The sequence below is a fragment of the Tinamus guttatus genome, unplaced genomic scaffold (genome assembly GCF_059628265.1).
Source record: "Tinamus guttatus ecotype Peru unplaced genomic scaffold, ASM5962826v1 Tinamus_guttatus_pri_ptg000599l, whole genome shotgun sequence".
Taxonomy (NCBI): Eukaryota; Metazoa; Chordata; class Aves; order Tinamiformes; family Tinamidae; genus Tinamus; species Tinamus guttatus.
Window position 1 is genome coordinate 2,276,460 of NW_028289133.1, and position 26,711 is coordinate 2,303,170.

Sequence of the window (26,711 nt, forward strand, 5' to 3'; positions counted from 1 at the left end):
GGAAAAATAAAAATAATCATCTGTGGAATGAAGCCTGAGGGCTGGGGGGAGTCAGGACCTCCTTGAAGGAGCTGCCTTGGTTTGTACCACCACGATACCAGTGAGTTTAATCCATGGATTTCATTATTCCCTTGCATGTAGTTCCTGGTGGCGACTTTGCGTAGATTGGATGGTTCCCACCACTTTTCCTCTCAGGAAAGAAGCCCGTGTAGTTGGCGGGATCTGTTCAGCTCGAAGCCCGAGCGCGGAGGGGGAAGGTGGCCGAGGGGCTCTGGGTGCGGGAGCCGCCTCGGAAGCGCCACCCGGCGCCAGATAAAACAGCGGAGGAGGAATCCGGGAGTCCAACGGGCCGGCGCGGGAAGCCAGGAATGCTAAAAATGCCCCCAACGGCCTCCACAAATGCGGAGCTTCAAACTCCTCCCCCAGTCCTAGAACTGGGTATTTTTACTCTTGGCTGTTTCTATTTTTAACTCTGTAGCTGCTTTCGCTTTCAGAATGCAGATCCACCAAACTGAGGCCCAAAACTGCCTCTAACAGGCAGGGCTGGGCAGGGAGATCTAGACTGGGGCTGTTCTCCTATGTTTAATTATTATTATTATTTTCCTCTTTTTTTTTGGCTTGGGTCTATGTCTTGCCAGCAATTTTTTTTGGAGCCCTCTCTGATTTAGAAGCTAACGTCCTTTCAGGCGGGATTGTTTCCCCACACACCAAATTAAGAGATCTTTTTAAGAGAGCAAGAACTCCCTTCCTAGATACCTCCGTGCCCAGCCCGGTGCTTCCAGTGCACAGCGAGAGGCGGCTGCTTTTGTTCCGGCCTCTCCATGGCAATTATTGCAATAAATAAAGAAAAATCCCAGAATATAAAAACCTCTTTGCATTGGCCTTTCTGGCTCCCTGGCGTCTAAAAGCTGCACTGATAAAACCCCTTTGGTCAACATGCACCAGTACTGATACAGCTGTAGAAAGGAGATTTCTTCATTTCCATTTTCTAAGAGTGATCCAGGCTTGATAGATTAATATATTAATTCTTTAGTTTATTAAAGGGCCGCTGAGGGTGCGGAACCAGCCCAGTGTGAACCCTGCTCAAGGGGACAAGGCGGGATGAGCCCCTGCCTGGAGAGGCTGCTTTTCCTTGGAGTTTGGCCTCCCCGCAGATTCCCACCTAGGCTGCCTTGCTCCGTGGTCAGAGCAGATGGAGACTTTGCAAAGTCGTTCGGGGCTCGGTGACTGATACCGGGCAAATCGCCTAACCCCTCCTGCCCTATCTGGTTATAAAACGGGGATGGTTAAGGCCAAGTCAAAAAATAAATATAAATAAACCCTCACATAACCGATTTTGTGCAACTTTCCACACATCCGTGCCAACTTGTCACCGTTTTGCCGTGTTCCTGACAGCTCTTCATCCGCTGTCCCAAAATAGCTCCCTGCGCCAGCACCGGGCTGCGATGCCGTCCGCGTCGTTCCTCCCTCTTTGCATTAGGAAAACGGCCCTTCAGGAGGGTGAAGTGCTGGAACCGGGGTTGCTCGGTGAGATTTTTGATGCATCTTTTGAGGTGGCAGTTTTGTTTGCACCAGGCTGGCCTGTGCTTTGGCAGGCTGCATTCTCTCTATGCAGTATTAAGGTATCTTCATGAACGTGTTGTTGAGGCCGCTGGATTTCAACAGCAGCCTTTACATTTCCTTAGTGTAAGGCATTTATCAGTCCTTCATGTGCCTTGGCTTGTGGTTCAGCCAGAAAGGCTGAAGCTTTGTTGCTGCACAACAAGGAAACCGTCGGTCACTTTTTCCATGCTGGCAGGTTACAGCCCTTAGGCTCCTTGCAGGTAAGGTAGCACTATGGCTTGAGATGGCCAAAGAGATGTGTTTTTTCTTTTTAATTGCTGATTTCTAGGCCTGAGTAGGTAGGTGGTACTGACCAGCTCTTGATGAGAAGAGCAGCAATGCCCAATACTTCAAAATATGAGGTCTTTCCAACCATTACACCTGCAGAATGTTTTGTGGGGTGTATGGGTTGCACCATGTGTTATTTCTGCTGAAATAAGTAAAATCTGCCGTATTTTCTGCAAACCTCATATCAGGAGAATTGCCACTTCCTATTCCAGATTGGTTTAGTTGTGGCGGAAGTATTTTTTAAAATCACTTTTCTGAAGCAATATAGGAAAAATTAATCTCCTGGACTACTTCCAGTGATAGGAACCAAATGCAGCTTGGGGGGGGGCGGAAATCCCTGCGCTGAGATGACCCTGGAGCCAGAAAATTATTTGCCAGCAGCTCTGCCAGAGGTCTGGACCTTGGGGCTCTCCTCAGTGTGTGACAGTAGCTGCATTCCCGGCGGTGGCCGTAGCTGGTACCGCAAGCGCGATTCAAACATTCCTAATTCCTCCTGCTCTCGCAGAGTTATCACCACCAGGCAGCTTCCCAGGTATCATCGTAGTGACTCTGTATAAAATATAAACTGCCAGATAGGAGCACAAGAGTAAAACCTGTTAGTGTAAATATCTTTAAGCTGTTGCACCTCTCTTTCAGTGCAGGCGCAGCAGGAGTTAAAATCAAAGTGTTTTGGTTAGAAATGTCCTATAAAACAGAGACAGATCCTGACTGCCTCTCAGAAGCAAGGATTACACCCTCACTCGAGGTTAGGATTTAATTTATTCCTTTGCAGGTATTTCCTGAGAACAAGCACGCTCTTATCTTGAGTTGGGACTCGGTTAAAATTAGTAAGATGACATTTGAGAAAACCATCTCAAAATCGTGCCTGAAAGCGGATGCTGGATGTGCCGGCCCCTCCGAGCCAGCTGGAAATGAGTACAATTGATTGGGAAAACATGGAATAAATCAACCATGTAACACAGTGCAGTTTAGTTCCGTTTAGGATCTCTCCTGCCCTCAAATGACAGATGTAGGGGCACAAATCCAAAAAGTGGAATTTATAAACTCGCTGCTGCACGGGAGACGCAGCGAGCGCGGTGTGCGCTGCCTCAAGGGTTTTATTACCCCCTAAAGGGTTTATGTGCTTTGATTCCTGAGAGGCTTTTGCTTTGGAGGGTGTTTCCTTTATCCCCAGAATGACTGCTTGGAAACTTGAGGTAAGATGATACACACAGTTTTAAATACAGCTCCTCGCAACAGGGTGCTGATGGCCCTTGGGGCATTTATTTAAAATAAACATTACGCTGGTAAACTTTTTTTAGTTGCCTTTGTGTTTAGAAGAAGAGATCTGGCAAGGCATAATAAGCAGTAAAGTGCAAATAACTTTGAACATCTTTTTTGGATTCAGTTTTGGAGAGGAGCAGGGATGGTGGATGCGTCCATGAGGAGCACAGTGAAAAACTCTTGTTGCAGAAGGCCGATCCAGGGAGTTTTCTGGAAAGCAGAGCAGTGCTGCTAGGAATTGTGTGTTCCAATTTCCAATATTAAGATTGCAAGGTCAGCAGCGGTGCGAGATGCCTCCCAGGAAGAGGACAGCACAAATCATGTGGAAGAAGCTGAACACAACAAGAGGCAGTTTTAGCCTCGTTCTATGAAACCTTCTTCACTGTGGATTTTTGATTATAACTGCCCGGTGTTTTAGCCAGTGCCAAGTTCCTCTCCTGGAATGTCTAATCAGAGTAAGCTGGAAACAGTAGTGTGTTACTCTTCTGAGTGATAATTTCACTGATATTTCTCATATTTTGAGAGCCTGGTGAGAAAGGAGCCTTTGTGCTGCTGTTGGGCCGCGAGGGGCCCTGGAGGCTGTTCTCAAGTGGATGCTGTTTCTGGCAAATCTGGAAAAAACATCCGTGTGTAGCAGATAATTCCTCAGTGAGGAAAACACCCTGCAGCCATCGAGTAACTTCATTGCTCTCCGGGCTGAGGTTTTTGCAGGAGCAATTACCTGTGCCAGGCAGTTGTGTTTTAATGGGTTCCAACCAGGTGCAGTGACTAATGCTTTATATAAAATATCCCCCCAGTTGAAGGCACTTTTCCTCCAAGCCTAATCTCAAACATTGCATTAAAGATTGCGTAGATTTAGACCTATCATTTGTGCATGCTAAGAGGCAATGAATAGGAGTAGTATTGAGTTATACAGAATGAGCACTTACAGAGCTATAATTTCACAATACAAAAGGCACGTGCTTTAGAGCAAGTTGGGAGGAAATGCTTCTTCAGTTTGTGTTTATAGTTTCCCTGTCACCTGATTTTTCTTTTTTCCGAGGAAAGTCTCTGTCATCCTCTCTTGAATCATAAGGACTCGGTTGCCAAATCTGCTTTTGTAATATGTCTCCCCGAGCAAACATCTTGCATCCCGTTGCCTTCCCAGCACGGTGCTGCTGCTGTTTACACATCCCCTTTTCCACGTCGTCCTTAATTACCCAAAACATCTGCATCATCTTGGAAGGCATCATCCTTGTTTAAAGAACGTCTTAGTCTAATTAATAACACTAACAGGACACGTGTGGGGCCACCTCGAGTGTCCTTCAGTGTATGGAGGTTTTGGGGATATGATGCTCAGTTTGGTCGTCTTGATGCTGCCTTGCGGGGAATAGTTCCTGGTGTCCAAACTCAAAGCCCTGATCCTGTCGGGGATGGAGGGACCACCAAGAAAAGCACATTTGGGTAATGCTACATCCTCAGTAACGGTGCGACCTCTTCTCGTGTCGGTATGCAGATATCAGTTAAACTCTAGGATCTCTAATAACACTTCATGTGCATGGCCACTTTGTTCACAAAAAATTCCATTGTTCTAAATAATAATCATGGCTGTTGCAAGGTAGGAGAGACAAGAAGGTAATAGTTGAGGTTCTGAGATACATACACATATATATATATATATATAATTTTTTAAAGGTATATGCCCTGTATATACCCTACATGTGAAGGGGGGTTGGACTAGATGATCTCTAGAGGTCCCTTCCAACCTTAAGCATTCTATGATTCTATGCTATGTGTTCGTAGTGATCTGTTGGTCATTTGCAGCTCATTACAAAGCTCCTCCTGCGTAACTGGACGGTAACTTTATGGTTTAGTGCTCAATAGGTGTCTGAAAATACGCAGGGTGTTTTAGTGGGGGGAAACAGCCAGTCGATTTGCTCAGGATGTTCTTACTAAAATCTGTTTTGTTCCATTTGCAGACTTCGGCGTTAGCGCGTTCTTGGCGACGGGCGGCGATATTACGAGGAATAAAGTGAGGAAAACGTTTGTGGGCACCCCGTGCTGGATGGCACCAGAGGTCATGGAGCAGGTGAGCTGCCTCTTGCCTCGCATCCTCCTCTTGTCAGCGGTGACCGTATTTCCTTGAACCTAACATGATCATTTTGCATCTTGTAAGGCCAGTTTTTGCATCTTTAAAACTGCAGGGTTGCCTTGCGTTTATTTTTCACAGCTGGGTATGGGGTATTTGGAATTTAGTAGCTTTTTATGCTCTTTTTTCTCTGCAGGATCCTACCGTGGGTGAGTATGAGATAGCTCAGCCCTGATATAAAGAGGAGTAACCTGCCCCTTTCCTCATGCCTCATAGTGAGGTGGGATATAAGTAGTTGCCCACACGTGTTATATTTGCACATGCAAGGTCACATCCTCTTCAGCATTTGCAAATCCACCAACTCAAGGCAGTTAATTGCAGCGTGTCTGAGTGGGGAGTTAGTGCAGCAAAGCCGTGCGCAGTCGAGGAGCTTATTCAGATTGTGAATATTCAGGCATGCTCGTCTGCCCCCGCTGCTCCTCCACAGTTTTGGCTCCCTAGAAGATGCCATCATCCTTCCCCGTGGGTGCAGATCTGCCACTTTGTGTCCTCACAAGAAACAACCCGAAAATTATCCCTCAAGACCTTAAAAACATCTTGAGAGTGTGCAGGACTCTAAGTTTGCTTTTTGGCATGCACACCGAGCAGAAATACTGCTCACTGTGAGTGTCCTTCCCCTGCTTCTTCCCCAGTGTGTGAAACAAAAATATTTTGGAACAGCATTGTTTTATTACAGTAAACCTGGCTCATTCCTCCTTTTTCTTAGTGCTCACTACAAAATATTGTGAAGTTTGGGAGGAATGTGAAGAAGGCCCCCACCTTAGTGAAGGGAAGGAGATGTTTTGGATGGGAAACACTTCAAGGGTTTTCTAGGGAATTCACTCGTTTTGAAGGCTGTGAGCTTCTCGCTTGTTGCAAGGAGCAGATGGTGAGGAGTATTTGGGATGCTCCAGAGAAATCTTTCCAAGTCTGCTTGTATCATCTTGGTGTCTTCCAGCAGGTGTCACTTTGAGCCATCATATCTGATGGAGAGCAAAAAAAGGGTTTGCTGTAGGTTGGCCTTCTCTGTATAGGTATTATTGTCTCAATTTTGCTTGTTTTACTTCAGCAGAGTCAAGTTCCTTTAGCATGAAAATACATGATATTCTGCTCTTCTGGTTTGGAAAAATATGCTCGTTTTGACTGATTTATGGAAAAAAAAAAGTTGATGAAAATTAAAATCTGTCATAACCTAACTGTGGATTAGTGCCTGGACAGATGTCAAAAAGAAGAACTGCTACAGAAACTTTTGAACTTGCAAATTTTCATTTGCAAGCAGGATTATGTGGTTTAATAAATGCTGCTGGAGAAAGTGAAATTGCACAGTGTATGGATTTATTGCCAGGTTATCTGAGAGAGAAAGCTAACTTATTCTCAAAAACTAAAAAAAAAAACAGAATGAGGAAACTTGAATTTATAAAGCCTATAGCATATTTCCTCCTGTGTTTTTATGAAGTCTTTAAGGTATCTATCTTTAGTTAGAATTGTTTGGAATCCATTCAAACTATGGCATCCCTAAACTGCAGCACTTCAGGACCCTTCCAGATGTTCAAGACCTGTGGAAACAATGCCAAAAAAAAAAAAGAGAAATCAGTGGAAGATGCAGGGCTCTTGCTGTAGCACAATAAATACTAATTCAGTTGTATCACCATAGGAAATCGTTTGAAAAGTTGTGGGGAAAAAGAGGTGTTTTTGCTTCTCAAAATTCAAGGCCATCTCAAGGGCAGTTTGGGCCACATTTTAGGTTTTGACACAGCACACGTCTTCTCAAAGCTTGTTAATGTGGCTGGACACAGCATCCCTATTAGCTTTGCTCTGATTCGACATTAATTTTTCCATAGTTTAGCGGGAAGCAATTCAACCAGCCAAGCACTCTGATTTTTGTGGCTCTTCTTGAAGTTTGGACACAGCGTCCGTCCCCCGCGGCCGAGAAAGCAAATGCCAAAACGTTACCTAATGATAGCGAGGAAGTAACTGCCTTGGCCTGTGCAATATTTTTTCCTGTGCTTGGAGGGAAGTAAATCCTATAAATTTCCCTGAACGAGTCTGTGCTTAATGTCAGCTGAAGAAATTACAATTAATCACTACAAAACAAAATACAGTGGAGGGAAATATTACTCTGCAGACAGGAATGAGGGGCTTTTTATTGAGCTGGCCTCTGCTTTCCAGCTCTAAAGTCCGAGGATCAGTGAGTTTGCTCGTTAAGGGCTTGACTAAAAGTGTCATATAAAGGCAGATGTCCCCGGGGAATAACCCTCCATCCATTAACTGTGAGTTAACCCTCCATCACGCTGCTCAGTGGCTCTCTGTGCTGGTGAAGTTGGAGCCTGGTTGAGCCCAGCGCCCTTTTACTTGGCATGTTTTGGGATAAGGCAATCCTGGCTGCAGCAGGCTGTAATTTTAATAGACTGTGACATTCACTGCACTTTCTGCTTGGAAATACAAGGAACTGGGGTGGGAGGCGAGTGTTCCTTACATCTGCACTTAACGTTAGGGCGCTGCTGTCTCCGAATCCCTCCTGAGAAACGAGGGGAAAGGACAAAAGGATGTGATAACGCGAGGGCTGAAGGAAGGAGCTGTGCTGCAGGAGAGCAACAGACACACGTGCTGACATCCCTGCTGTTTTCCAGGTCAGAGGATACGATTTCAAGGCAGACATCTGGAGCTTTGGAATCACCGCGATCGAACTGGCTACGGGGGCGGCCCCTTACCATAAATACCCACCCATGAAGGTGAGTGGTCTTGGGCTTGTCCTTCTCCATTGGCAACCTTCCTTCTGCATTGATGATCCTCCTCAGAAACGCTGTTACCGGTTACCCCAAAAGGCATTCCTTATTTCAGTATAAAATGCCGTGCAAACAGCCTCACTCTAGTATTTTATTGAAGCTGAGATATGGAAGCTTTTTTAAACTCTGATGCTTCAAAACCCCTTTTTTTAAAGTATCTTGAAATTTGGCTTGTATCGTGGTGGTTTAGCTAACTTTCTTGAACCAGGAGCCTCTTCCAGCATCTGCACCTTCAGGGAGTCTGTACCTTGGTTAAGAGCCCACGTGATCATGTGAAGTTTGGAGCATCCTTCCTTCAAGTGAGCTCTGGGATCTCTTAGCCCCTTATGAGATCTGTTCACAAAATTGAGCCCCCTTTGTATTTCCCACCCTCTTGAAGACTTTCCTTCTACTCCTGGAGGAAAATTATATCAGATTGAACAGGAGGGATTGGAAAGCCCTTTCAGAAAACCTTTTGGCTAAATTATTAACCTGAGCTTTGAGGCTTATGGATGTAATTTTAGGCTTCTCTGGGTAAAACTTTCCTTTTCTGAGTGCTTTAACTACTAAAATGCTGCAAGGTGGGCATCACTTCTCCAGTGCCCCCCTGCCCATCACACAAGCTGCAGAGGATTTGGGGGAGGCCAGTAGCTCCCAAGAAATTAGACAGGAACATCTGTATATGGCTTTAAGTACCAAGACTTTGCACTAGTTTAACCCTTGTAGGAACAGTATTTTAAGGCTTGTGTCAGCTCCAGGCAGAGATTTTTGAACAGCCAAGTGCTTTAGAAATGCAGCTGAAGATAGCAACTTATTGATGACTGTGGCAAATGGATTATAAATTCAGGGAAATACCTTGCTGATTTAGGTGCCACGGTTTTCATTGGTGCTCCCTTCTGCACTTGGATCCTTAGTAACATTTTCCAGTAGCTTCTGCTTGCTGTTCTCCAGTTACTGTTTTGAATGCATGAGTTGCAGCTTTGAATACCAGGGTCGCATACTTAGTGCCATATATTGTTGGGTGGTGGAAGGAATTATTAATCTCCACTTCTACTAGACATGGATTGCAGTAATGCAACCTGCGAGAGGGCTTTTGTGTTTTAGCTGTTGAATGTAATTGTGTTTTGCTGCAGATTGAGTTTTTGTTATGCAGCAAAACATCCCATCCATTAAGTGACCCTCTGAAGGGGAATTAGAAAAAGCAGGGAATTCTATTGCAGATTGTTTAATTTCAGCTAGACTGATGGTCTATTGCTGCCCTAAGCGATATAGCTGTTGAAAGCTATTTAAATATGCTCTGTGCTGCTTCCTTTTCTAAAAATAGGCTTTCATCTGTAAGTAGGTGACAAGGGAAAATGGAAATGAGTAATTTTTTCCCTTTCCTTCAAAATAGGAGACTTGCAAAGGAAATAATCAGTTTGGCTTGATGGGTGCTTGTGTTAGAAGGGGCTTCACCTGCTGTTGCAGCACTGCATAAAGGAGAATCCCTGTCTCTTTTCATGTAGCCCTTCTGCTTTTACACTAATATTAAGTGCAAGCTTAGCAAGCTCTGGTAGCAAAGACCCTCTAATTGCCTTGAGGGAGAGGCAGTGGTTGAGCTCTCCTTAGCTGTTGAGTAGCAGGTGGCAGCCCAAACTGCAGGAAAACCTTCCCTCTGCGTTCAGACTATCCTCAGAAAGGCACCAGCATGAAACACTCCTTATTTATCTGCCTGATGAGTGAAAATGCTTGCTTAAAATGCTGCCTTCTCACAGTCTGCCTCTAACGAAGGCCGGGAAAATCTCATTGCCAATAGATGTAATTCTCTTAGGTTTTAATGCTGACGCTACAAAACGATCCTCCATCTCTGGAGACTGGTGTGCAGGATAAGGAGATGCTGAAGAAGTACGGGAAGTCCTTTAGGAAGATGATTTCATCGTGTCTACAGAAAGACCCCGAAAAAAGGTGAGAGTTGACTGCCAGTGTCAAAATAAACCTGAACAAACACAACTCATCGTGTTCTGCTTGTGGAGCTGGCGAAGCTGCAGCCCTGCTGTGTGGCAGCAGAGTCTCTTGACTGTCCTTATTTTAAGGATAAAGGTCTGGCACTGTGGCTGGCCAAGACACGCGTCTTCCTTGGGGGTTTTGGGAATGGTTTTTCAAATTTACCAGTGCAAGAAGGCCTTCAACGTGGCAAGTTTTGCCCAGTGGGTTTTCATCAATACCAATTACTGAAGTGACCCTGTTCTGCCTTCAGTCTTTCTTGTAAGAGCAGCTCCATTACACAGTGTTGTTAGGAAAATCCCTAAGGAAGTGGTGCACACGCTGTGGTTCCTGCTACAGCACCGTGTCCTTGTGTTATGGCATCGTTTGGAGCTCCGTGAGGGTCTGGCTGCCTGTAGCCATGTTTATAACCACATTCATTTATGTCTTTCTGCAGCCAGTCCTCAGCACAGCTGCTTGAGAGATACGTCCATCCTGCATTAAAAATAGTGCTCCTTGAAATGCAAAGCTAAAGAAATGAGCATTTCTACAAATTTTATATGTAAATATATTTTTTTCCTTGCTAAGCAAGCTAATTCTGGAAAGAGAAAAGTCCCTTCATAAAATGCTAATAATGAAGACGTTTTTGAGTCTCCCCTTGTGACAGATTTTGGAACAAAGGCTTCGCACGCACAGCGAGATGGGATCTCTCTCTTCTAACAAGCTTTGCATTTGAAATACTTAATGAATCCACTTAAGTGCTTGATAAATGCTGACAGCAAGGGCTTTCTTTTTCCCAGCCTGTTACTTTCTTGCGTGTTTTTAAAGCCTATCCTTTCCCCACGGATTAGATTGATGCTGATGAGAATTAAACATCATGGATTCGATCGCTGCGTGTCCCCATAAAAAGCAGCTTGCAGTGAGGTGTGTGGGTCGCCAAAGAGAACGGGAGGTTGGTGCAGCTGGTTTTCAGCATTCTGACTTGGTTGGCATGGTCTGAGTTGGAATAAACGCTATGATGAATAGCCTCAGTGAGTCCCTCATCACCTTCTCTTACTATTTAAGCAGGGGAAATGCCACGAGCGTCTTCATGTAACCCTGAGACTTTAGAAAGCTCCTTCTCGACTGACCGAGACACCTCTCTGCTTTTCAGTATTTAAGTCTAACTTAAAGGGGAAAATAAGCCCGAATTATTTCTTTTCTACTAGACAAATTTGGATCATTGCATCTAAATTTAATAGAACGGGTTACAAAATATAACAACGTCCTGAAAAGATTTGAGTTCTTTCCCCTTTCCCTCCCACCCCTGAATTGTTCACTGCTCTTCTGACTGGTCTGAGGAGGAATGTGCAGGAGAAGCCGATGTCCTTCAGTCACTTGTGTTATTTGCAAGCTGCAGCCACCTGGAAGACTGTTGCATTGAAAAAAAACATGTTTTTAACTGCTTTCTCTACATCTGTTTCCATTGCCAGACCAACAGCAGCAGAACTCTTAAGACACAAATTTTTCACAAAAGCAAAGGTGAGAAAACGCTTCCTAAATCCATCTGTGCAGAGGTGATGGGGAGGATTTCTCTCAAGTGTGGTAAATATGGTGTGTTACTGGCACGAGTGTAGGATGGCTGTTTCATTTAGAGCCAGCGTAGCTGGATGCTTTGAATGGGCCATTGTGAATGGGCACAAAATGAGACGTCTCTTCTGTCTCTCGTGCTATTAAGAGGAATTATCTAGAAATTCTGGAACATTTAAATGTCTTTCAGTGGATTTGGGGGTTTTATCTTCTCTTGTAATGGTGCTGTTCTGGCTGTATGGTCAACATGAATGTCTCTGTGGTGGTAAATAGAGCTTATATTTTAGAAACCACTATAATCAGGCTGTGTGCCGAGCAGTGAATGCTATTTTACCATATATTGCCTCATGGAAAATGAAGCTACTATGTTACAAAACAGTGGAAACCTCCTGTTTCTAGCCTTGATGGGTAGGTTGCAGTGGACTGGCAACAAACAGCATTTATGGGCTTACTGCCTGGAGTTTAATGTGGGCGTTTATTTTGTGGGGAGATAAACAGAAATAGTAAAGGGGATAATTTGTATCTGCATGGGAACAAGGAAGCGTGGTGGCTTATTTTTTCATCCATGCCATGTTTGTGACCTTAAAATACATGGGTTTTATGGTGGAACACAGGTTAAATTGTCAAAAAGGTATCTGATGTTGGGGGTGGTACAGTAGCTTTAGCAATGAATGAAAGTAGTTTTCAGCTCACAGATCAAGATGCTGAAAGGGAAGCGCCCATATCCAGGCATCTGCAGAGGAGCTGGGCGTCCTATTAAAGTTGACAGCGATCTAATAAATGCGACCAAGGAGGTCTCGGATGCAATCCAATTTACCGAATGTAGGAGTTTGCTTTAGGGCAAATTTAATTGCAGTCTGGGCTGCTGATGGTATCAACTGGGTTTTCATTGACCTTAATGGGATTTTAGGCAGCCGAACGGTCCGTGTCTGGGAACATGGGCATGGTGATCACGGTGACAAGGAGATGTCTTGTGCCTTGCTGCCCTTTGCGTTTGGCTGACACTACCCTGGGCTCGTGTTGCACTTCCCTGTGTGCGAGATCTCCTTGGTGCTCTCGTTAAGCTGCTGCAGAGCAGCATATTAGCATATGCGGCGAGAGAAAATTAGCCTCGTGGTAAATGAGGCAATACTTAAACCAGCGCCCCAAGCAGGAAGGCAAGGCAGTGAACAGCAAGTGCTAAACTGCCTTCAGCCACTGCCAGGCTGACAGCTGTGCTTTGAAGACAGGAGAGTCCACTTTTAATATGCTTATATACACGTATAAATACAGTGTGGATTTAATGCATATATAGTAAAGCATCACAGCGGGATCCCAAGATTTAATCTGTTGTGATCACCACATTGGCCTCCTCTCTGCTCATCGCACGTGCTGCACGTTTGGGCCATGCGGTAACTCGGGCTGCTCCGGGTCCCGGGTCTTGTTATCCTGTGTTGGGCTTCCCACATCCTGTCCCCGCTCCCAAAAAGGTGGCTGGATTCAAGTGCTGCAGTAGCTGCAAATGCCAGAATGCCAAATGGCTCATTAAGGTATCAAATTCTGTGATATCCTACATCCAGCAGTGCTCTGCAGCAAATCAGATACACTTTTATACAAATGTTTATTAACTCTGTATCACTTTACAGAAGAAAAGTGCAATCACTAGCTTAAAAAGTAGTTGGAACGAAGTGTCATAAAATGTAGTTCAAAGGAGGAAGGTGCATTTCCTTTTACAGCCCAGTTATGTGAAACAAACAAAAATGACATGCAGAACACTTACTATGGAAAATAGTTTGTGAAACAATTTTTCATTATCAGAAGCACTTAAGGAGCGAAAAAGCATTTTCAGCAATGTGAATGTTTGGTCTTTTGTGCAGAATAAAGAATTTTTGCAAGAGAAGATGCTGCAGAGAGCACCAACAATCACTGAAAGATCCAAAAAGGTATTGAAAAATTCCATGGACTTCATTTTGTGTTAAAGTCGTGCTAGTTTCTGTGCTTATGTTCACATTTTTGATGAGCAGTATGGGGTTGCAACATTTTCTAGATGTAGGCCTAAACATCCTAATAAAATCCTCAAGCATGCCGGCAGCTTGAGCATAAGCTGAGGATGCTCTTGTGCTATTTTTGCTTTAAAAGAGAAAAAAAAAAACCACTGTTGAAATTATCTGCTTCATGTAACCATGTGTTCTTGTGCCGAGCAGGTCCGGAGAGTCCCGGGGTCCAGCGGGCGCCTTCATAAGACTGAAGATGGTGGCTGGGAATGGAGCGATGATGAGCTCGACGAGGAGAGCGAGGAAGGCAGAGCAGCAATTTCACAGCTCAGGGTTGGTCTCCAGCTCGGTGGTGGCTCTTTTGGCTCTTTATTTTCCTACCTGCAGTATGTTCAAACACCCCTGGGAAGCTGGGGGCCTTGTTTTAAGTACAGCATGCAATAAGTTTTGATGATCCCTTCCCCAAAGAGCTTGAGGCTGAATCAGAGAAAGCAGACTCAAGACTGAACTCTTTGGAATGCTTTTCTGTGGTCTCAGTCAGGAATATTGAGTGTAGCTGGGAGCACAAATTCAAATGACCTGCTCCCAGGTTCAGAATACTGCTAATCCACTTGAGCTAGGATGTTACCTTGTTTCTTGGTGGGTTTATGATGACTGAGATGTTTTCTTCTAGAGGTGTTAGGAGAGGTTTTGTCCTACTGCCATCTCCATGGGTGGCACTGAAATTTTTGGGACACTTGCAGCTGAAATCTGAAATGCATAAGGATTAGTTGTGTGCTGTTGGCTACCCTGAAACCTAGTAGTCCTAATAGAAAATATTAAGATGCTCTTGTAGCACCTTATTAAAGGATGCATGTTGGAAAGGCAGGTCTCAGCTCAGTTATCTAAATGTATATTTATATTCCCATTTCAGAGGTGCCCAATGCAGATGTGACACAAATCTTTGGGATACCTGGGCCTTTATAGGGTCCAGGTAGGAGGCCAGGACACCTTAGACCTGGCTGCATATCTCTGTCTAGGTACTCACATTCTGCCCCAGGTGTCTTTTCTCTGCACTGATTTTGAGTCATTTTCTTCAGCCTGAAGACAGGAATCTCCCTGTACCTGTAGCACTTGATCCTGTATACAGCAGTCTTAATAGTGAGGGTTTTTTGCCCCCCTGCATTTGAAGTTTTGAATAGTTTTAGGTAGAATAATTGCTGTAAATACCAGAAAAATATACAGAGGAAAAAAATACTGAAAAAAAAGTAAATTGCTCACCTTCTGTTACTAAGTCTGAGCATGCCGTGCTCATGGCAGTGCTGCCACAGTTCCCTGGCTCCCAGCATCATTCTAAACAGGGACAAAAGTAAATTAGAGCTTACTTAAACATATACCCAAAGGCATCATATTTGTGCCTCTATTGGGTAAACCTCTTTGAGCGTTTGTCTTGCTTCCCTCCTGCCTGTTCACGTTTTTCCTTAGTTCCCCTCTCTTGCCGCCTTTCTGAGTCCGTTGTTGACCACGGGGCAGGGCCAGCGTTTCTGTGCTCTCCAGCACGCCGTGGTCCTGCAGACAGGCTGCTTCTAAAGCACCCCTCGAGGTGTCTGGGTGCTCTCAGGAGCTTTGTGCCTGCAAGAACAACACGACCACTGCAGCCTGCAGGTGTGAGAGCTGCTGCTTATCCCCAGGAGCAATGCCCGGCTTCCCATCCCGCCTGGTAGCTGTCACGCGCGGGCTCAGTGCTTTGGCATGGATTTCCTCACCTTTCCATCTTATTTTCCTGACAATATCTGTACTTAGTCACTGTGAAGGAACTATTCCTTCCCTTGCTATCCCAAGGGCTTTTTGCAGCTTGCTTTTCTGAGACTGAGACCTCTTTCTTTCACAGGAAGCCTCTGGCTGGTACATTACAAATTGGCCTGATCCGCACCGGTTAAGTTATTGCATAAACTGGCACCAGTTAAGTTAGGGGCATGATAAGATTTTTGTTCTTCTGTTGAACTCACGCTGTACTAGAGCTGTCTTCTAGACTAGTACGCAGAGAAGGAACTTCTTTTTGTTAGCCCCAGCATAGACCAAGCCTTCACACTGTCTCCATGCTGTAATTTGGCCTTTGAAAGTCAAAACAACAGACTCTCACTTCCAGGGTTTTTCAGGCTTCCTTTCCAGTGATCCTGGCAATCTCTTCTAGCTCGTGTGGAATAACTGGTGCATGGTACCTTTGTTGCACTGATAAACACAGGGTGGTTGTTCTGCTGTGTCCGCACTTTCCATTCCACTCATTTTCTTATGTGGCACTTTGGAACTGCTGCTTTTCTCTTTTCTCGTGGAGAGTGTAGCATAAGGCAGAGTTCTAGGGCAGGGAGAGCAAGCAAAGGAGTATTTCTGTAAAGCAGCACATGTAGCTAATTTCCAAGCTTTGCTGTGGTTTAAATGAATTGGTTTGCAAACTGGTTTCCTAAGGATGTGAAAAGATGTGGTTTTTTTTTCCAATGAAATTCTGCAAGACAGATTTGTGCTGCTTGTTGTTCTCTGGAAGGCTTGGATAGCTTAAAATGGATTTTACCATCTCAGTGCGCTTATATCCAAACAGTGTGATCTGATCCAAGCGGTCTCCACGATCCCTTGGATTTCACTGTCGATTAACAAGTAGAGCAGCTTATATATTATATGTTACTGCACAGATGCAAACTGCCAGTGCTGAAACACAGCAGTGTGTTTCTGGGTGTTGTGATATGATTAAGCTGCCAACAAATAATGTGGCTTCACTTTTTTAAATACATCTTAATTGATATACACAACTTGAAATAACTTGCATAGACTTTATATATTCGGTATCATTTAGAAGAATCCTGGCTAGTCAGTGACTTTCCCTTTTGTCCATTCAATGACACTTTTTTTCTTTTGTTTTAGTCTCCCAGAGTGAAAGAATCTGTACAGAATTCTGAGGTAAGTTGTAACTGCAAACAGCTTCTCAAAATGCTGGCTCCTGGTTGTTGCCATTGGGTTATTATTGATTATTTGTTATTTATTAGCCTTTGAAAACAACAGTCCTGTGTGAACTCAAAGCTAGTTCTTAGCTAAGCTCTGCTTGAAAACCTCCCTAGAAGATGTATTGTTGGCTGTTTCATGCCCAGAGGTCTTTCCGGCTAATTTTGGGGAATATCTTTTCAACTTTATTTGCCATGGCAAAAGTCTGTTGTAAAATAATCAGCCCCAAGAACAATCTGAACAAAACAAGAGTCATCTGATTTTCTTTGAAAAAACAAAACAAATCTTGGAAATGCCTGTTTTGCTTGGTTGAAATGCCTGTTTTGCTTGGCTTAAAGAAAAAAACAACGACAACAACAAAATTAAAGTTTGAAGCTAAGCTTGGGACTGTGGAGCAAGTCTGTAATAGTGGTTGATGGCAAACAAAGCTTCAGTTGCGTTTGATAATCTGCCTTCAGCCTTGGCACTGTCCTGTATAGTATGTCTTATGTTTCAGTGGTAGAGGCTGCTTATCGTGCAGAGACTGAGTGTTTCTTTCCTTTCCCTATCTGTGTAGAAAGGTAAATAGAGTCATCTCCTAGAAATTGGTTTTGGGTTAGGGCGTTCTGGTCTGACTTCATTTGATTGATCATAAAAGGAGATCCCGAAGAGGCCTGCAGTCAGTCCCAGTTCTGTAATTTTCGATAAAATTCAATTAATTTCAGTTAAACAGCTAAAGTGCTCTAACGTTTGTATGGAAGCAGGTAAATTATCAGCAAAAACGTTTTTGATTTGCTGTGCTTTGCTCTCTGAATGGAGTTTCCAATCAAATCAGATGCTGTGGTTTGGTTGTGTGGCTGCTAGGAATTATCAGCAAGAGTCAGGTTTGGAAGAGGGGAAACTGCAGGATACAGCACCCTTCCAAACCAGGCTCTGGTCTGGGTGCATCCAGCCCTGCTAGCTGCAGTGTGTGATTTTTTGATCAAGATCTGCAGTCATGCTGTTATAGTGGTTTCTTGTCCTTCCTTGGTGAATAAGCTGAGTATTTCGAGGCAGGAAGCGTCCTTGGGCATGAGGAAACATTAAAACTCTTAAAACAATGACTTGGGGTTGGTCTTAGTGTTTTGGAGGCTGGGGACTACCTTTGGCAGCGCTCCTGACGGGATTTGTTTAACAGGTACTTTGTGGAAAGCAGATGCTCAGAGCCTGAAGTCGGTTAAATTCCTTTTCCCATTAAAACACCTTTCTGCTTGCAGCTGTTCCCAGCCGCCGAACCCCAAGGTCCTTCACTCAATATTCCAGCACAGACACCTCAACTACCTCAGGCAGCAGGACAGGTACCTGCCCCACCTCAAGCTGCTGTCCCTCCACCCAGCCAGGCTCCTGCAGCAGCCCCGGCAGCAGCCCAGGTGAGTATCAAAGCTCAATCTTGCACTTTGCCTTTCTGTTTAAAACTGTTGGACTGAGGTGAGCCAAAACCAGGGAAGCTGCTTGGCTGGAGGCGGAGAGGGGAGGCAGGACCCTCGAGGGGAAGTATAGGGAGTGCAAAAGCTTGACAAGTCCCTCCCCAGCTATCCGTGTCATAGGATAGGGCGTGGAGCAAATAGGCAGGCCTGCCAAATTCAGGGAAGAACTCCTGACTTCTGTTAAAAGGAGAAAAATAGACAACCAAATAATTACTAAAATACTTGGAATACGTCTCGCGGTTGGCGGCAGCACTGCAGGGTTTGCCAGGCACTTGAGTGATGGTGCCTCTTTGTAAAAGACACTAATGTTCATACTTCGGTGGGGAGAGGCAGTTGCTGTTGGACAGGGCCAAGCTAGTTTGATCCATTGGCAGGCCCAGGGCAAGAGGCTTGGCAGTGCTGTGCAGACTGTTAACTCTTAGGCTACTCCTTCCTAGAAGCATTTCATAATTTTTATTTTATAGAAAGTTATGGATATCACTTCACTGCAGCCAGCTCATGTTTCTGTTTACAAAACGGTCATAAACAGCACATATAAACAACAACTCTACACAAAAATAGCAGAGTTTGAGACTGGCATATTCTTGGCTACATTAAAGCTCTGATGCTTAAATCAAACCCTTTCCCATCGTTTGAAATAGGGCCAGTGATTTAATCCCTGAATTTCATGCGGCAGTTGAAGCAGCAGCAGTGAAGGCCAGTAAACTCAGCCCAGTAACTCAGCATAGCAGTGAGGTGGCAGTGGAAGTGGTGGAAACGTTTGGATTTGCTTTAGTAAAGTTTCCTGCCACTGGTGCCTGCTACCTCCTTCGCTGGTATTTGTCCTAAGGTGAACTACATACCTCTGGGTCAGCTCTGGGTGCTCTTCATAGCTTTCCTCTCATTCTTGTAGTTAGGGGATTACTGTTTTTGCACATCTCTGGCCTTGTTTTCCCTAACCTGGTAATGCTTTTGGCTTTAAATTAAACAAGATTGTGGCCAGTAGCCCTGAGCTGAATCATTAGCACAAGAGCAGGAACAGATGAAATCAAGAGGTTAAATTTTCTCTCATGGGGAAAAAAAAGGGGGGGGGGTGATCCAGATGCGTTTTTTTTTTTTTTTTTTTTTTTTTTTTTTAAGTAGTAGTTGGTTAAGATTTTCAGGTTGAAATTATCATCCTGGTCTGCCTAATTACTGCAGATTTAAAACCTCAGGATTAGCATGTGCAGTATAGATGACTTGTATAATGGAAAAGTGACCAAACTTTTTGGTGTGTGGAGTCTGATTAACAATTAACCCCTTCCTGAAAGCATCACAAACACTATAAGGATGGAAACCTCTTCAATCTTTCTTCCTAGAAATCTCCTGCTATAAACAATACAAAATGCTTTGACTTCAGGTGCCAATAATTAATCAGAAGTAATTTAGATGGGAAAACAGGTATCTCTAAAATCACTACTAGCCGTTCTCAAAAAGAGCCTTTGTTTTCATTAAAATTATTAAGAATTTATGCTAATCTACTGGTTAATTTCTTTTAGATGCTCTTCACATTTTTATGAGATGTCCAGAAAACAGATGTTTAGGGCAAGGATTAAAACGTGGAATGTCTTGAAACAGCAGCAAGTTCCCCAAAACCTGAATTTTTGAGGCAAAGCAAGCAGTCTCTTTATACTTAACACCTCTTCTGGTGTCCTGGTTTGGCATATCTCAAAGTCAAATGCTTTTTCTCTTCCTTAAAAAATAGTGCAGAGAGAACTACCTGATTAGTTACAGTTCAAGGATAAAGTTCACCTCTTTGAAAATCAGTCTGTCTTGTCATAATTTCAGTGATGTGTGAAACTTCTGTGTTGTTCTGTGTTTATAGTTGCTCAAGGTTATCTCTAGTTTTAAGACTAGAGAAAGGGAATGTGAACTTGCTTTAAAACCATCTCACCCTGTTGCAGGCCCCACCTGCCCCTGCTGCAGCCCCGGTACAAGAAGATACGAAGGTTCCCATCAGCCTTGTACTAAGGTTAAGGTAAGGACATCAAGTCCTGAGGAATGTGGAGAGAAAGGATTGCAATCCTCTCTACCATCATTATCCATGATGACTTGCTGATTTAAGGAGTCTGCCTCTCATCTCCTTAAACATTTGGGTTGTTGGTAGGCGTTGGACTGGAACTGGTTCATCATCTCCTGGTCATTTGTGGACAGTTAGGTAACGTCTGTGTGCACCTACAGAGTGAGTTGGCACTTCCTTCTTCCAAAGGATGTGCTCCAAGGATAAATTCTGACCACTGTGAGTTAAGAGGCAGTGGAATGATGTGGCCTTAAACCAGAGGTGGCCATCAGATAGACTGAGCTTCAGCCTGCTCAGGTTGACAGTCAAACTGGTAAGGAGAACCTTGCTTCTAGGCACAAACCCAGGTCAAAAGGTTTCTGCTCGTTGAGGAGGAAGGGTATAGAAAATACAACTCTCACCTGCTGACTCTGCAGTGACAGCACTTTCGTTGGGTCAATAATCGGTGAAATGGAACAATGTCTTCTAAATAAAATTTTCGTTTTTTTTTCCCTCAGGAATTCGAAAAAAGAACTCAACGATATTCGTTTTGAATTTACCCCAGGGAGAGGTGAGCTGGTGGGGGGTGCCAGAGTGTGAAGGTGGTTTTGGTGATGGGGGATTCATTTTTTGGTGTCGTGCAGGTGTGTGTATGGACACACTGCAAGAAGGTTTGTCCACAGCCCAAAGGCCTTGGCTGGAGCTGCCAGATCTTGCATTAGGTCTGGCTGTTTATGAGCACTTGGAGCTAGTGCTTGGAGCACTGAGAGGCCTCTTTTGTAAAAATGCTATGGCTTTAACTGAGGTGCAGCCCTTCGATGAGTTCCAGCTCACTTCAACACGTAGTTCCAAGCTGTCTTTCCGCAGTGCTTTAAGCAGGAGTGGGAGTAATAGAGAAAGGAACAGAGGTACATAGGGGTCTCCTCCCTTGCCCTCTGTGGCTTTTGTCCTGCCATGAAAACAAGGGTAGCTCAGAGATGCACGACTGAAGAACCTCTCAGTGCAGATGTTGCTGTTGGCTGGGCTGCTCCCCTGTACCTAGATGGCCTGTTTCTCCACAGGGTCACTGAACTGCCACACAGTGGCTAACACAAATGGTGTCCACCTTGTGTTGCTGAGAAGAGAGGCAGGCTTGGATCTTACGTTAGCTGTCAGACCTACAACAGGCAGCCCGTGAAGTCTTTGAGAAAGCTAAAGACTCTTCACCTGCAAAGTATAGTGTGGCCCAGGTGCTTGTAGATAAAAGGGTAGGAAGGAAGCAGGTCTGGAGTTGCACTATCTCGTGATATTCAATACCTTTTTTTTTAAGCTCAGTAGAGACATTTTTATTTTCAGTATTAGCAAAAGAAAGTTGGGAAAGAAGGATGCACCCAGTCTACCCTCCAATGTCTGTGTCATATAAGCATAATATTCTTGCTGTTTGATTGATAGAGGCTTAGGTTTCTGTGCAATACCATGATCAGTTGGACAATTTTCTGTTATGCAGTGATGGCTCTTGTGTTTCTGCCCAACAGATACTGCTGATGGTGTATCTCAAGAGCTCATTTCGGCAGGTCTTGTTGATGGCAGAGATCTGGTAATAGGTAATTGCCTGTTACTTTTTTTCTTCCCTAACCATTTTAGTCACTTTTGCATGTTTAATTGACCTGATCTGTGGGTACTAGGACAATTCATCATGGCCTTGATTCTCTCCACCCCAATGGCTCTACAAAACTGCTGTTAATTCACGTGGCAGTTCTGTACCAGTACGTTTGGGCCCCCGAGTCCACATGAATATTATCTGGTTGGAAACATGAAGAAAATGTTCCTTGTAATACAAAATGAAGCCAAATCAATGCGTTATGTCTTCACCCTGAGCTGAAATCCTTAACTTTTCCCGTCTAACAATATTAGTTAAATTGACCTCATCTGACATATATACAGTGCCAAATTACTGCACAAGCCTGTACTGCTTACAGGCTCTGCGCAAGAGAGGTCTGGGACTGGAATCAGCCAGGCTTTTTATTTTAAGTGTTTGCACACACTGCTAGGGCTGAGGGAGGGAGTGTGCTGCCCACGTGATGTAGTTGGCCTAAGGCAGCAGCACATGTTGCTGCACTGCAAGCACCTTTGAATAGCTAGATGGAGAGCAAGTTTGCTAACTAAAGGCATCCTTTTAGGCAGCAGGTGAGACTTTTAAGCTGTCAGCACTGTGTATTTTCAGTAGAGCAAACAAAACTGTTCCTTAGATACTGGCCCCAACAGCTGGAGATGCTGCTAGTGCTATTTCCAGGTGCGCTTGCACCATGTACTAATACTAATCCCACCACTTCCAGGAAAACATAAATACCTTTGGAAAGGAACCGTAGTAGCAAGTGACAGCATTTTCAGTATAAATGTTTAGATTAAGCAGACTTTAAATCTAATTGAGACCAAACTTTTTTTTTTTTTTCCTTAGCCCTGTATTCTTAAATGTTCTAAATTTGCTGAGTAGTAGAAAGAGGCCTTAATGAGTTTGGGATGTTTTTCTCTAGCCTGTCCTAATGTTTGCCCGTTTTTTGTGTGTGTGTGATTTCAGTTGCAGCTAATTTGCAGAAAATTGTGGAAGAGCCCCAAGCAAACAGATCCGTCACTTTCAAGCTGGTATTTATTCCTGTTCCCTAATTGAGCAAGTTGTCACTTGTGCAAATAAAACACTGCATATAGATGCCTATAATGTCCACTGTAGGCATCTAATGTATGCACTATGAATCCTCCCTGCTTTCCCAAAGGTCCCTACTGGTCTTCTCACATTAGGCAATGCAGACTCCTCGTTTGTGTCCTCTGAGCTGCACCTGGGTTAAATAACTATGTGAGATGATGTGTTAACCCAAACGTTCCCTTATCCTAGCTAATAAGGATATTAAAGTGTTGCAGAAGCATTTTCTGTGCTTGGAGTGCTTGCTTGCCCCAAAAGGGTAGAATTGCTTCAGGGCAGGTAAGTGGACAGAGAAATTCCACTGAATCCTTTCTTGGAGGAGGAGAATGGGGAGGGTCTGGAAACCTTGTCTTTGAGAGGAGGTGGAAGAAAAGCGAGATACTGAGTGACAACAGCAGATGAATCCTTCAGATGCAGTGAAATTGAGTGGTAATGACAGTGGCAAAGCAAAGCTATAACTGGTTTGTTGGTAGGCAAACAAATGTGTGCCACTTCTGACCGTTTCTGTGGGTAAGGAGAGTTTTTGTTTCACCCAGGGTAGTGCACGTAGCCCTAGTTGGAGCAGACATTGGCAAAACTTCAGTCCCAGCCCTTCCTAGCTAAAAAATAATAATAAAACCACAATTTTAACTTCGGATACTGCCACCTGCTGAGTACAGTACAAAGCTGTCCTGTAACTGCTCCCTCTCCTGTGCATAAAACCGTGCGTGTCGGAGGATGCATCACGGGTGTTGCTATTTGATCTCTATTTATTGTGTTACAGGCATCTGGTGTGGAAGGCTCGGATATTCCTGATGATGGCAAACTTATAGGATTTGCACAGCTCAGCATCAGCTAAACAATGCTCCCAGGAGATGTTTCCCAACTGAGAACCCACATGTGCATATTCGTAATGCTTCTGTTAGCCTAAAAAAACCACTACTGCCAAAGAATTGAACTACAGCCCCCTTCCTAGAAGCTTTAACATTGTTTCCTTAATAGGATCACAAACCTTCCTGAAATTACCGATGGCGTTTACACCTTTTGTAAACAACTCTCATGTTTTTGTATCTGTCATCTCAGACATGCAGATCCAACACATCATTGCCTGCATGTTCATTTTATTATTGCCTTACTTTAAAGAGAAATACTACTGAGTACGAAGCAGGGGGTTCCACTGCTCTGATGATCTTGCCTAAATGTTCGCTTACATGTGGTTTCATTTTTTTTTTCTCACTTGCTATTTTTGCACAAGTTTTAATACTGAACGGATCTTTTTTTGTTCTTCACCTGCTTCCCTACCATTTGAAACACCAATGTGTACATGCTATTTGGGTCACCTGGAGTACTGAGATATCTGCTTCTCTTCAGTTGTATTTAAAAAATTCTACTGGTTTGAATGCTTGCACCTGAGAAAGCAAGTCAAGTCTTAACCCACAGAAGGGAGAGCTTACTTCCCTTGTGTTTGTGTTTTTGAGAAGTTCCTAGACTTTGAGGTGTTAGAAGTCAGCTTTCCTTTGTAAACTGCCTTAATTTTATTTTATTTTTTTTTTATCATTTTGGTTCTCTCCACATGAGTGCCAGGGAATGGCATGAGGGCTGAACCTTTTAATTTACGTTAAGCAGTCCCTCCTCAAAACATGTCTTTCATTCTGCATCCTTAGATGTAGTCTGTTGTTAGAGCAGAAGAATGAGGCGTTGCCGTCTGGAAACGGATCTTCCAGATGATCCATAAGCTACCGATGGTCAGAGGGAGAGGAATTCTGTGTCCCTCAGCGTTTGGAAAATATGCACTACCAAATGTTCTTGAAACCCGGTCTGTGATGCCTGGCTGTGCGAATCCTCCCTGATGTATTTGCAAGTCTTCTGCAAACTGGTACCCGTGGAACTATCCCTGTTGTGTTTTACAGCAATAAAGAGTTGCCGGTAGAGCGCTGCACTAGGCGAGCGAGCTCCAAACTGTCCCTCCTGCAATACTTGCTTGGGTTGGCTGCCTTCTCTGCGATCCAAGCCTCAGCGTTTGATCAGGATGTCACTGCAACCATGTCACTCGTGTGTAGGTGTTGTTTCTATGTGGTGTTTCATTTGAATTTCTACATGAATAATATAAATTATACTTTGCGTTTGATAAGAGACACTTGTAATGCAATATGTGAATAATAAATGGTGTTGATTATTATTTTTTTTTCCTACTGTTTCACAGTTGGCCTTTGTAACTGCTCTTGGCTCTGAGATGTTTTCTACACGGAAATTGTAAGCCTGTAATTTAACACGCAGATGGAAACGCGTTTGGTTTCCATCAGCCACAAACAATGCAGAAACAGTGTTAAAACGGGATGACTGGTTCAATTAGGACTTTTTTATTTCAAAGTCTCCTGATGAACAGTCTATATTTATATATTTTCTCTACGGGCAGCTGTGGAAGCTTCCTGGATATTGTGCATGTTCTTTTTCTACCACCCTTGTTTCTTTAGCCTCTAGTTGAGTATTGGGCAGGTCCCGGCGGGCGCTGCCAACCAGTCATGACCCCATCTGTAGGAGCGTGAAGGGAAGGAGAGGAGGAGGAGGGCCTGGGAGGAAGAGCAGCCCGAGTCCCTCCAGGGTGAGGAAGCAAGAGGTGTCTGTTGTCAGGAGCTGGAAACCCTTCGGATGCAGAGACCAGCTAGTCGTGTTACAGTGTTATTTCTCCTTCTGCCTGCGTGTGCCGAGGACCTCATGGGTCTTCTGCGCACCAGTGCTGAGAGGGGTAGGACTCGAAGAGCTCAGATGAGGCAGCGGAGTGCCTCTGTGTTAAATTATTTCCCCCTTCCCCAAGCCAGGGCTTGGAGAGAGCCCAAGTTCACGCTACCCCAATGCTCCTTAGCTCTTTAAATGAAGAAAATAAGTAAGGGAGAAGATGATGTTATTTACTCTGTAGATCTCCCCATGCTTTGGGTAGTGATCGGAAGTTTTTGCTTGGGGTGTTACAGTGCTAGACAACTTTTTCTGGTGGTGTTCCAGTAAGTGCCAATGCTGTTCGTGATGCTTTTCCGGCGTCGTTAAGAATTTGGGGGGTGGTGACGTGCAAGGTTCTGGTCTGTACCTGGAAATATGGTATTTTTTAAGTTAGTCCTGATTTAAGGACAATGCTCTGTTCATGAAAAAGGATCCTCTTCACAGCTTCAGTGTATTGTAGATTATAACGGAAGATGTAAAATATTCAGCCTTTTTTTTTTTCTTCCCCTTTTTGGACTTTGTATTTTACTGCATGTCTCTAATTTTTAATCAATAAAGAACAAATTGTGCGTTGTCTTGTGTTGTTTTAGTGGCGCTGAATTGGGTCGTGTCTCTTGGACAGGGAGCCTGGGGGATAGTCCAGGTGATGTCTACACCACCCAGTTAACTTGTGCTCCAGCAGCCCCCATGGAAGAGGGGGATTTGTAGAGCTGTGGATGAGGAGGGTGTTTTGGATCATCCTCAAGGGCTTGTCTCTTGCTAGAAAAGAATCTTCCATGCTGTGCAAGCTCTCAAGCAATTCCCTCTTCTGGGAATGGCACAGGCTGCCATGCAAGTGAGGTGGTTTGTGCTGGCAGAACATGTGGAGGAGCATCAGATGCTCCCCTTCTGCCTCTCTTTCTCCAATACTCATCCTTTTTATACCTTAGATCTTATCCGGGAGGGGGCATCTCCAAGGTTTCAGCCCTATATTTTATTCTACAAAATGCATTGAATATAGGAGGCAGAGCCCAAGCGTGTCCATGTAACACGTGATCTTGGAGGCTTTTCACTGTCCTTGGACCATCTATCTTTGTAAACAGCAGTAGTGTGTGCGATACCTCCGTGCCAGCAGTCCTGTCGGGCTGTGGGAACGAGGAGGTCAGGTTTGAGTGTGTGGGTGACAGGACTCTTGGCAGATTGTCAATAAACTCTTATCACAAGCCCGAAAACCCTTCCGTGATCTTGTGTTGAGCCATCATCGTATCAGAGTTGTCATGGGGTATGGTACAATTTTTAAGGTAAGCATCTGCACACCTTTTCCCCAGTTTTGGTCATCCTTTAGCAGTAATCCTGGCTGGCTCCTGCTGTGCCTCTGCGAGCAGCAGTGCGTGTTG

At 44.2% G+C, this 26,711-nt stretch overlaps 1 protein-coding gene across 2 annotated transcripts in view; it reads left to right on the plus strand.

The window, feature by feature from the left end:
• Positions 1-25,063, plus strand: part of OXSR1 (oxidative stress responsive kinase 1) — a 73,043-nt gene extending 47,980 nt beyond the window's left edge. Inside the window, exons 6-18 of one of the 2 annotated variants that reach the window (XM_088534785.1) lie at positions 5,112-5,221; positions 7,891-7,992; positions 9,836-9,969; positions 11,460-11,508; positions 13,413-13,478; positions 13,740-13,862; positions 16,425-16,460; positions 17,738-17,890; positions 19,870-19,943; positions 20,483-20,535; positions 21,479-21,547; positions 22,522-22,586; positions 23,405-25,063. In XM_088534785.1, coding sequence (XP_088390911.1) covers positions 5,112-5,221; positions 7,891-7,992; positions 9,836-9,969; positions 11,460-11,508; positions 13,413-13,478; positions 13,740-13,862; positions 16,425-16,460; positions 17,738-17,890; positions 19,870-19,943; positions 20,483-20,535; positions 21,479-21,547; positions 22,522-22,586; positions 23,405-23,479 — 1,109 coding nt within the window. In that variant the 3' untranslated portion in view covers positions 23,480-25,063. The remainder of the gene's footprint in view (positions 1-5,111; positions 5,222-7,890; positions 7,993-9,835; positions 9,970-11,459; positions 11,509-13,412; positions 13,479-13,739; positions 13,863-16,424; positions 16,461-17,737; positions 17,891-19,869; positions 19,944-20,482; positions 20,536-21,478; positions 21,548-22,521; positions 22,587-23,404) is intronic. The other variant, XM_088534786.1, reaches the window with a different exon arrangement.
• Positions 25,064-26,711: the final 1,648 nt, after the last annotated feature.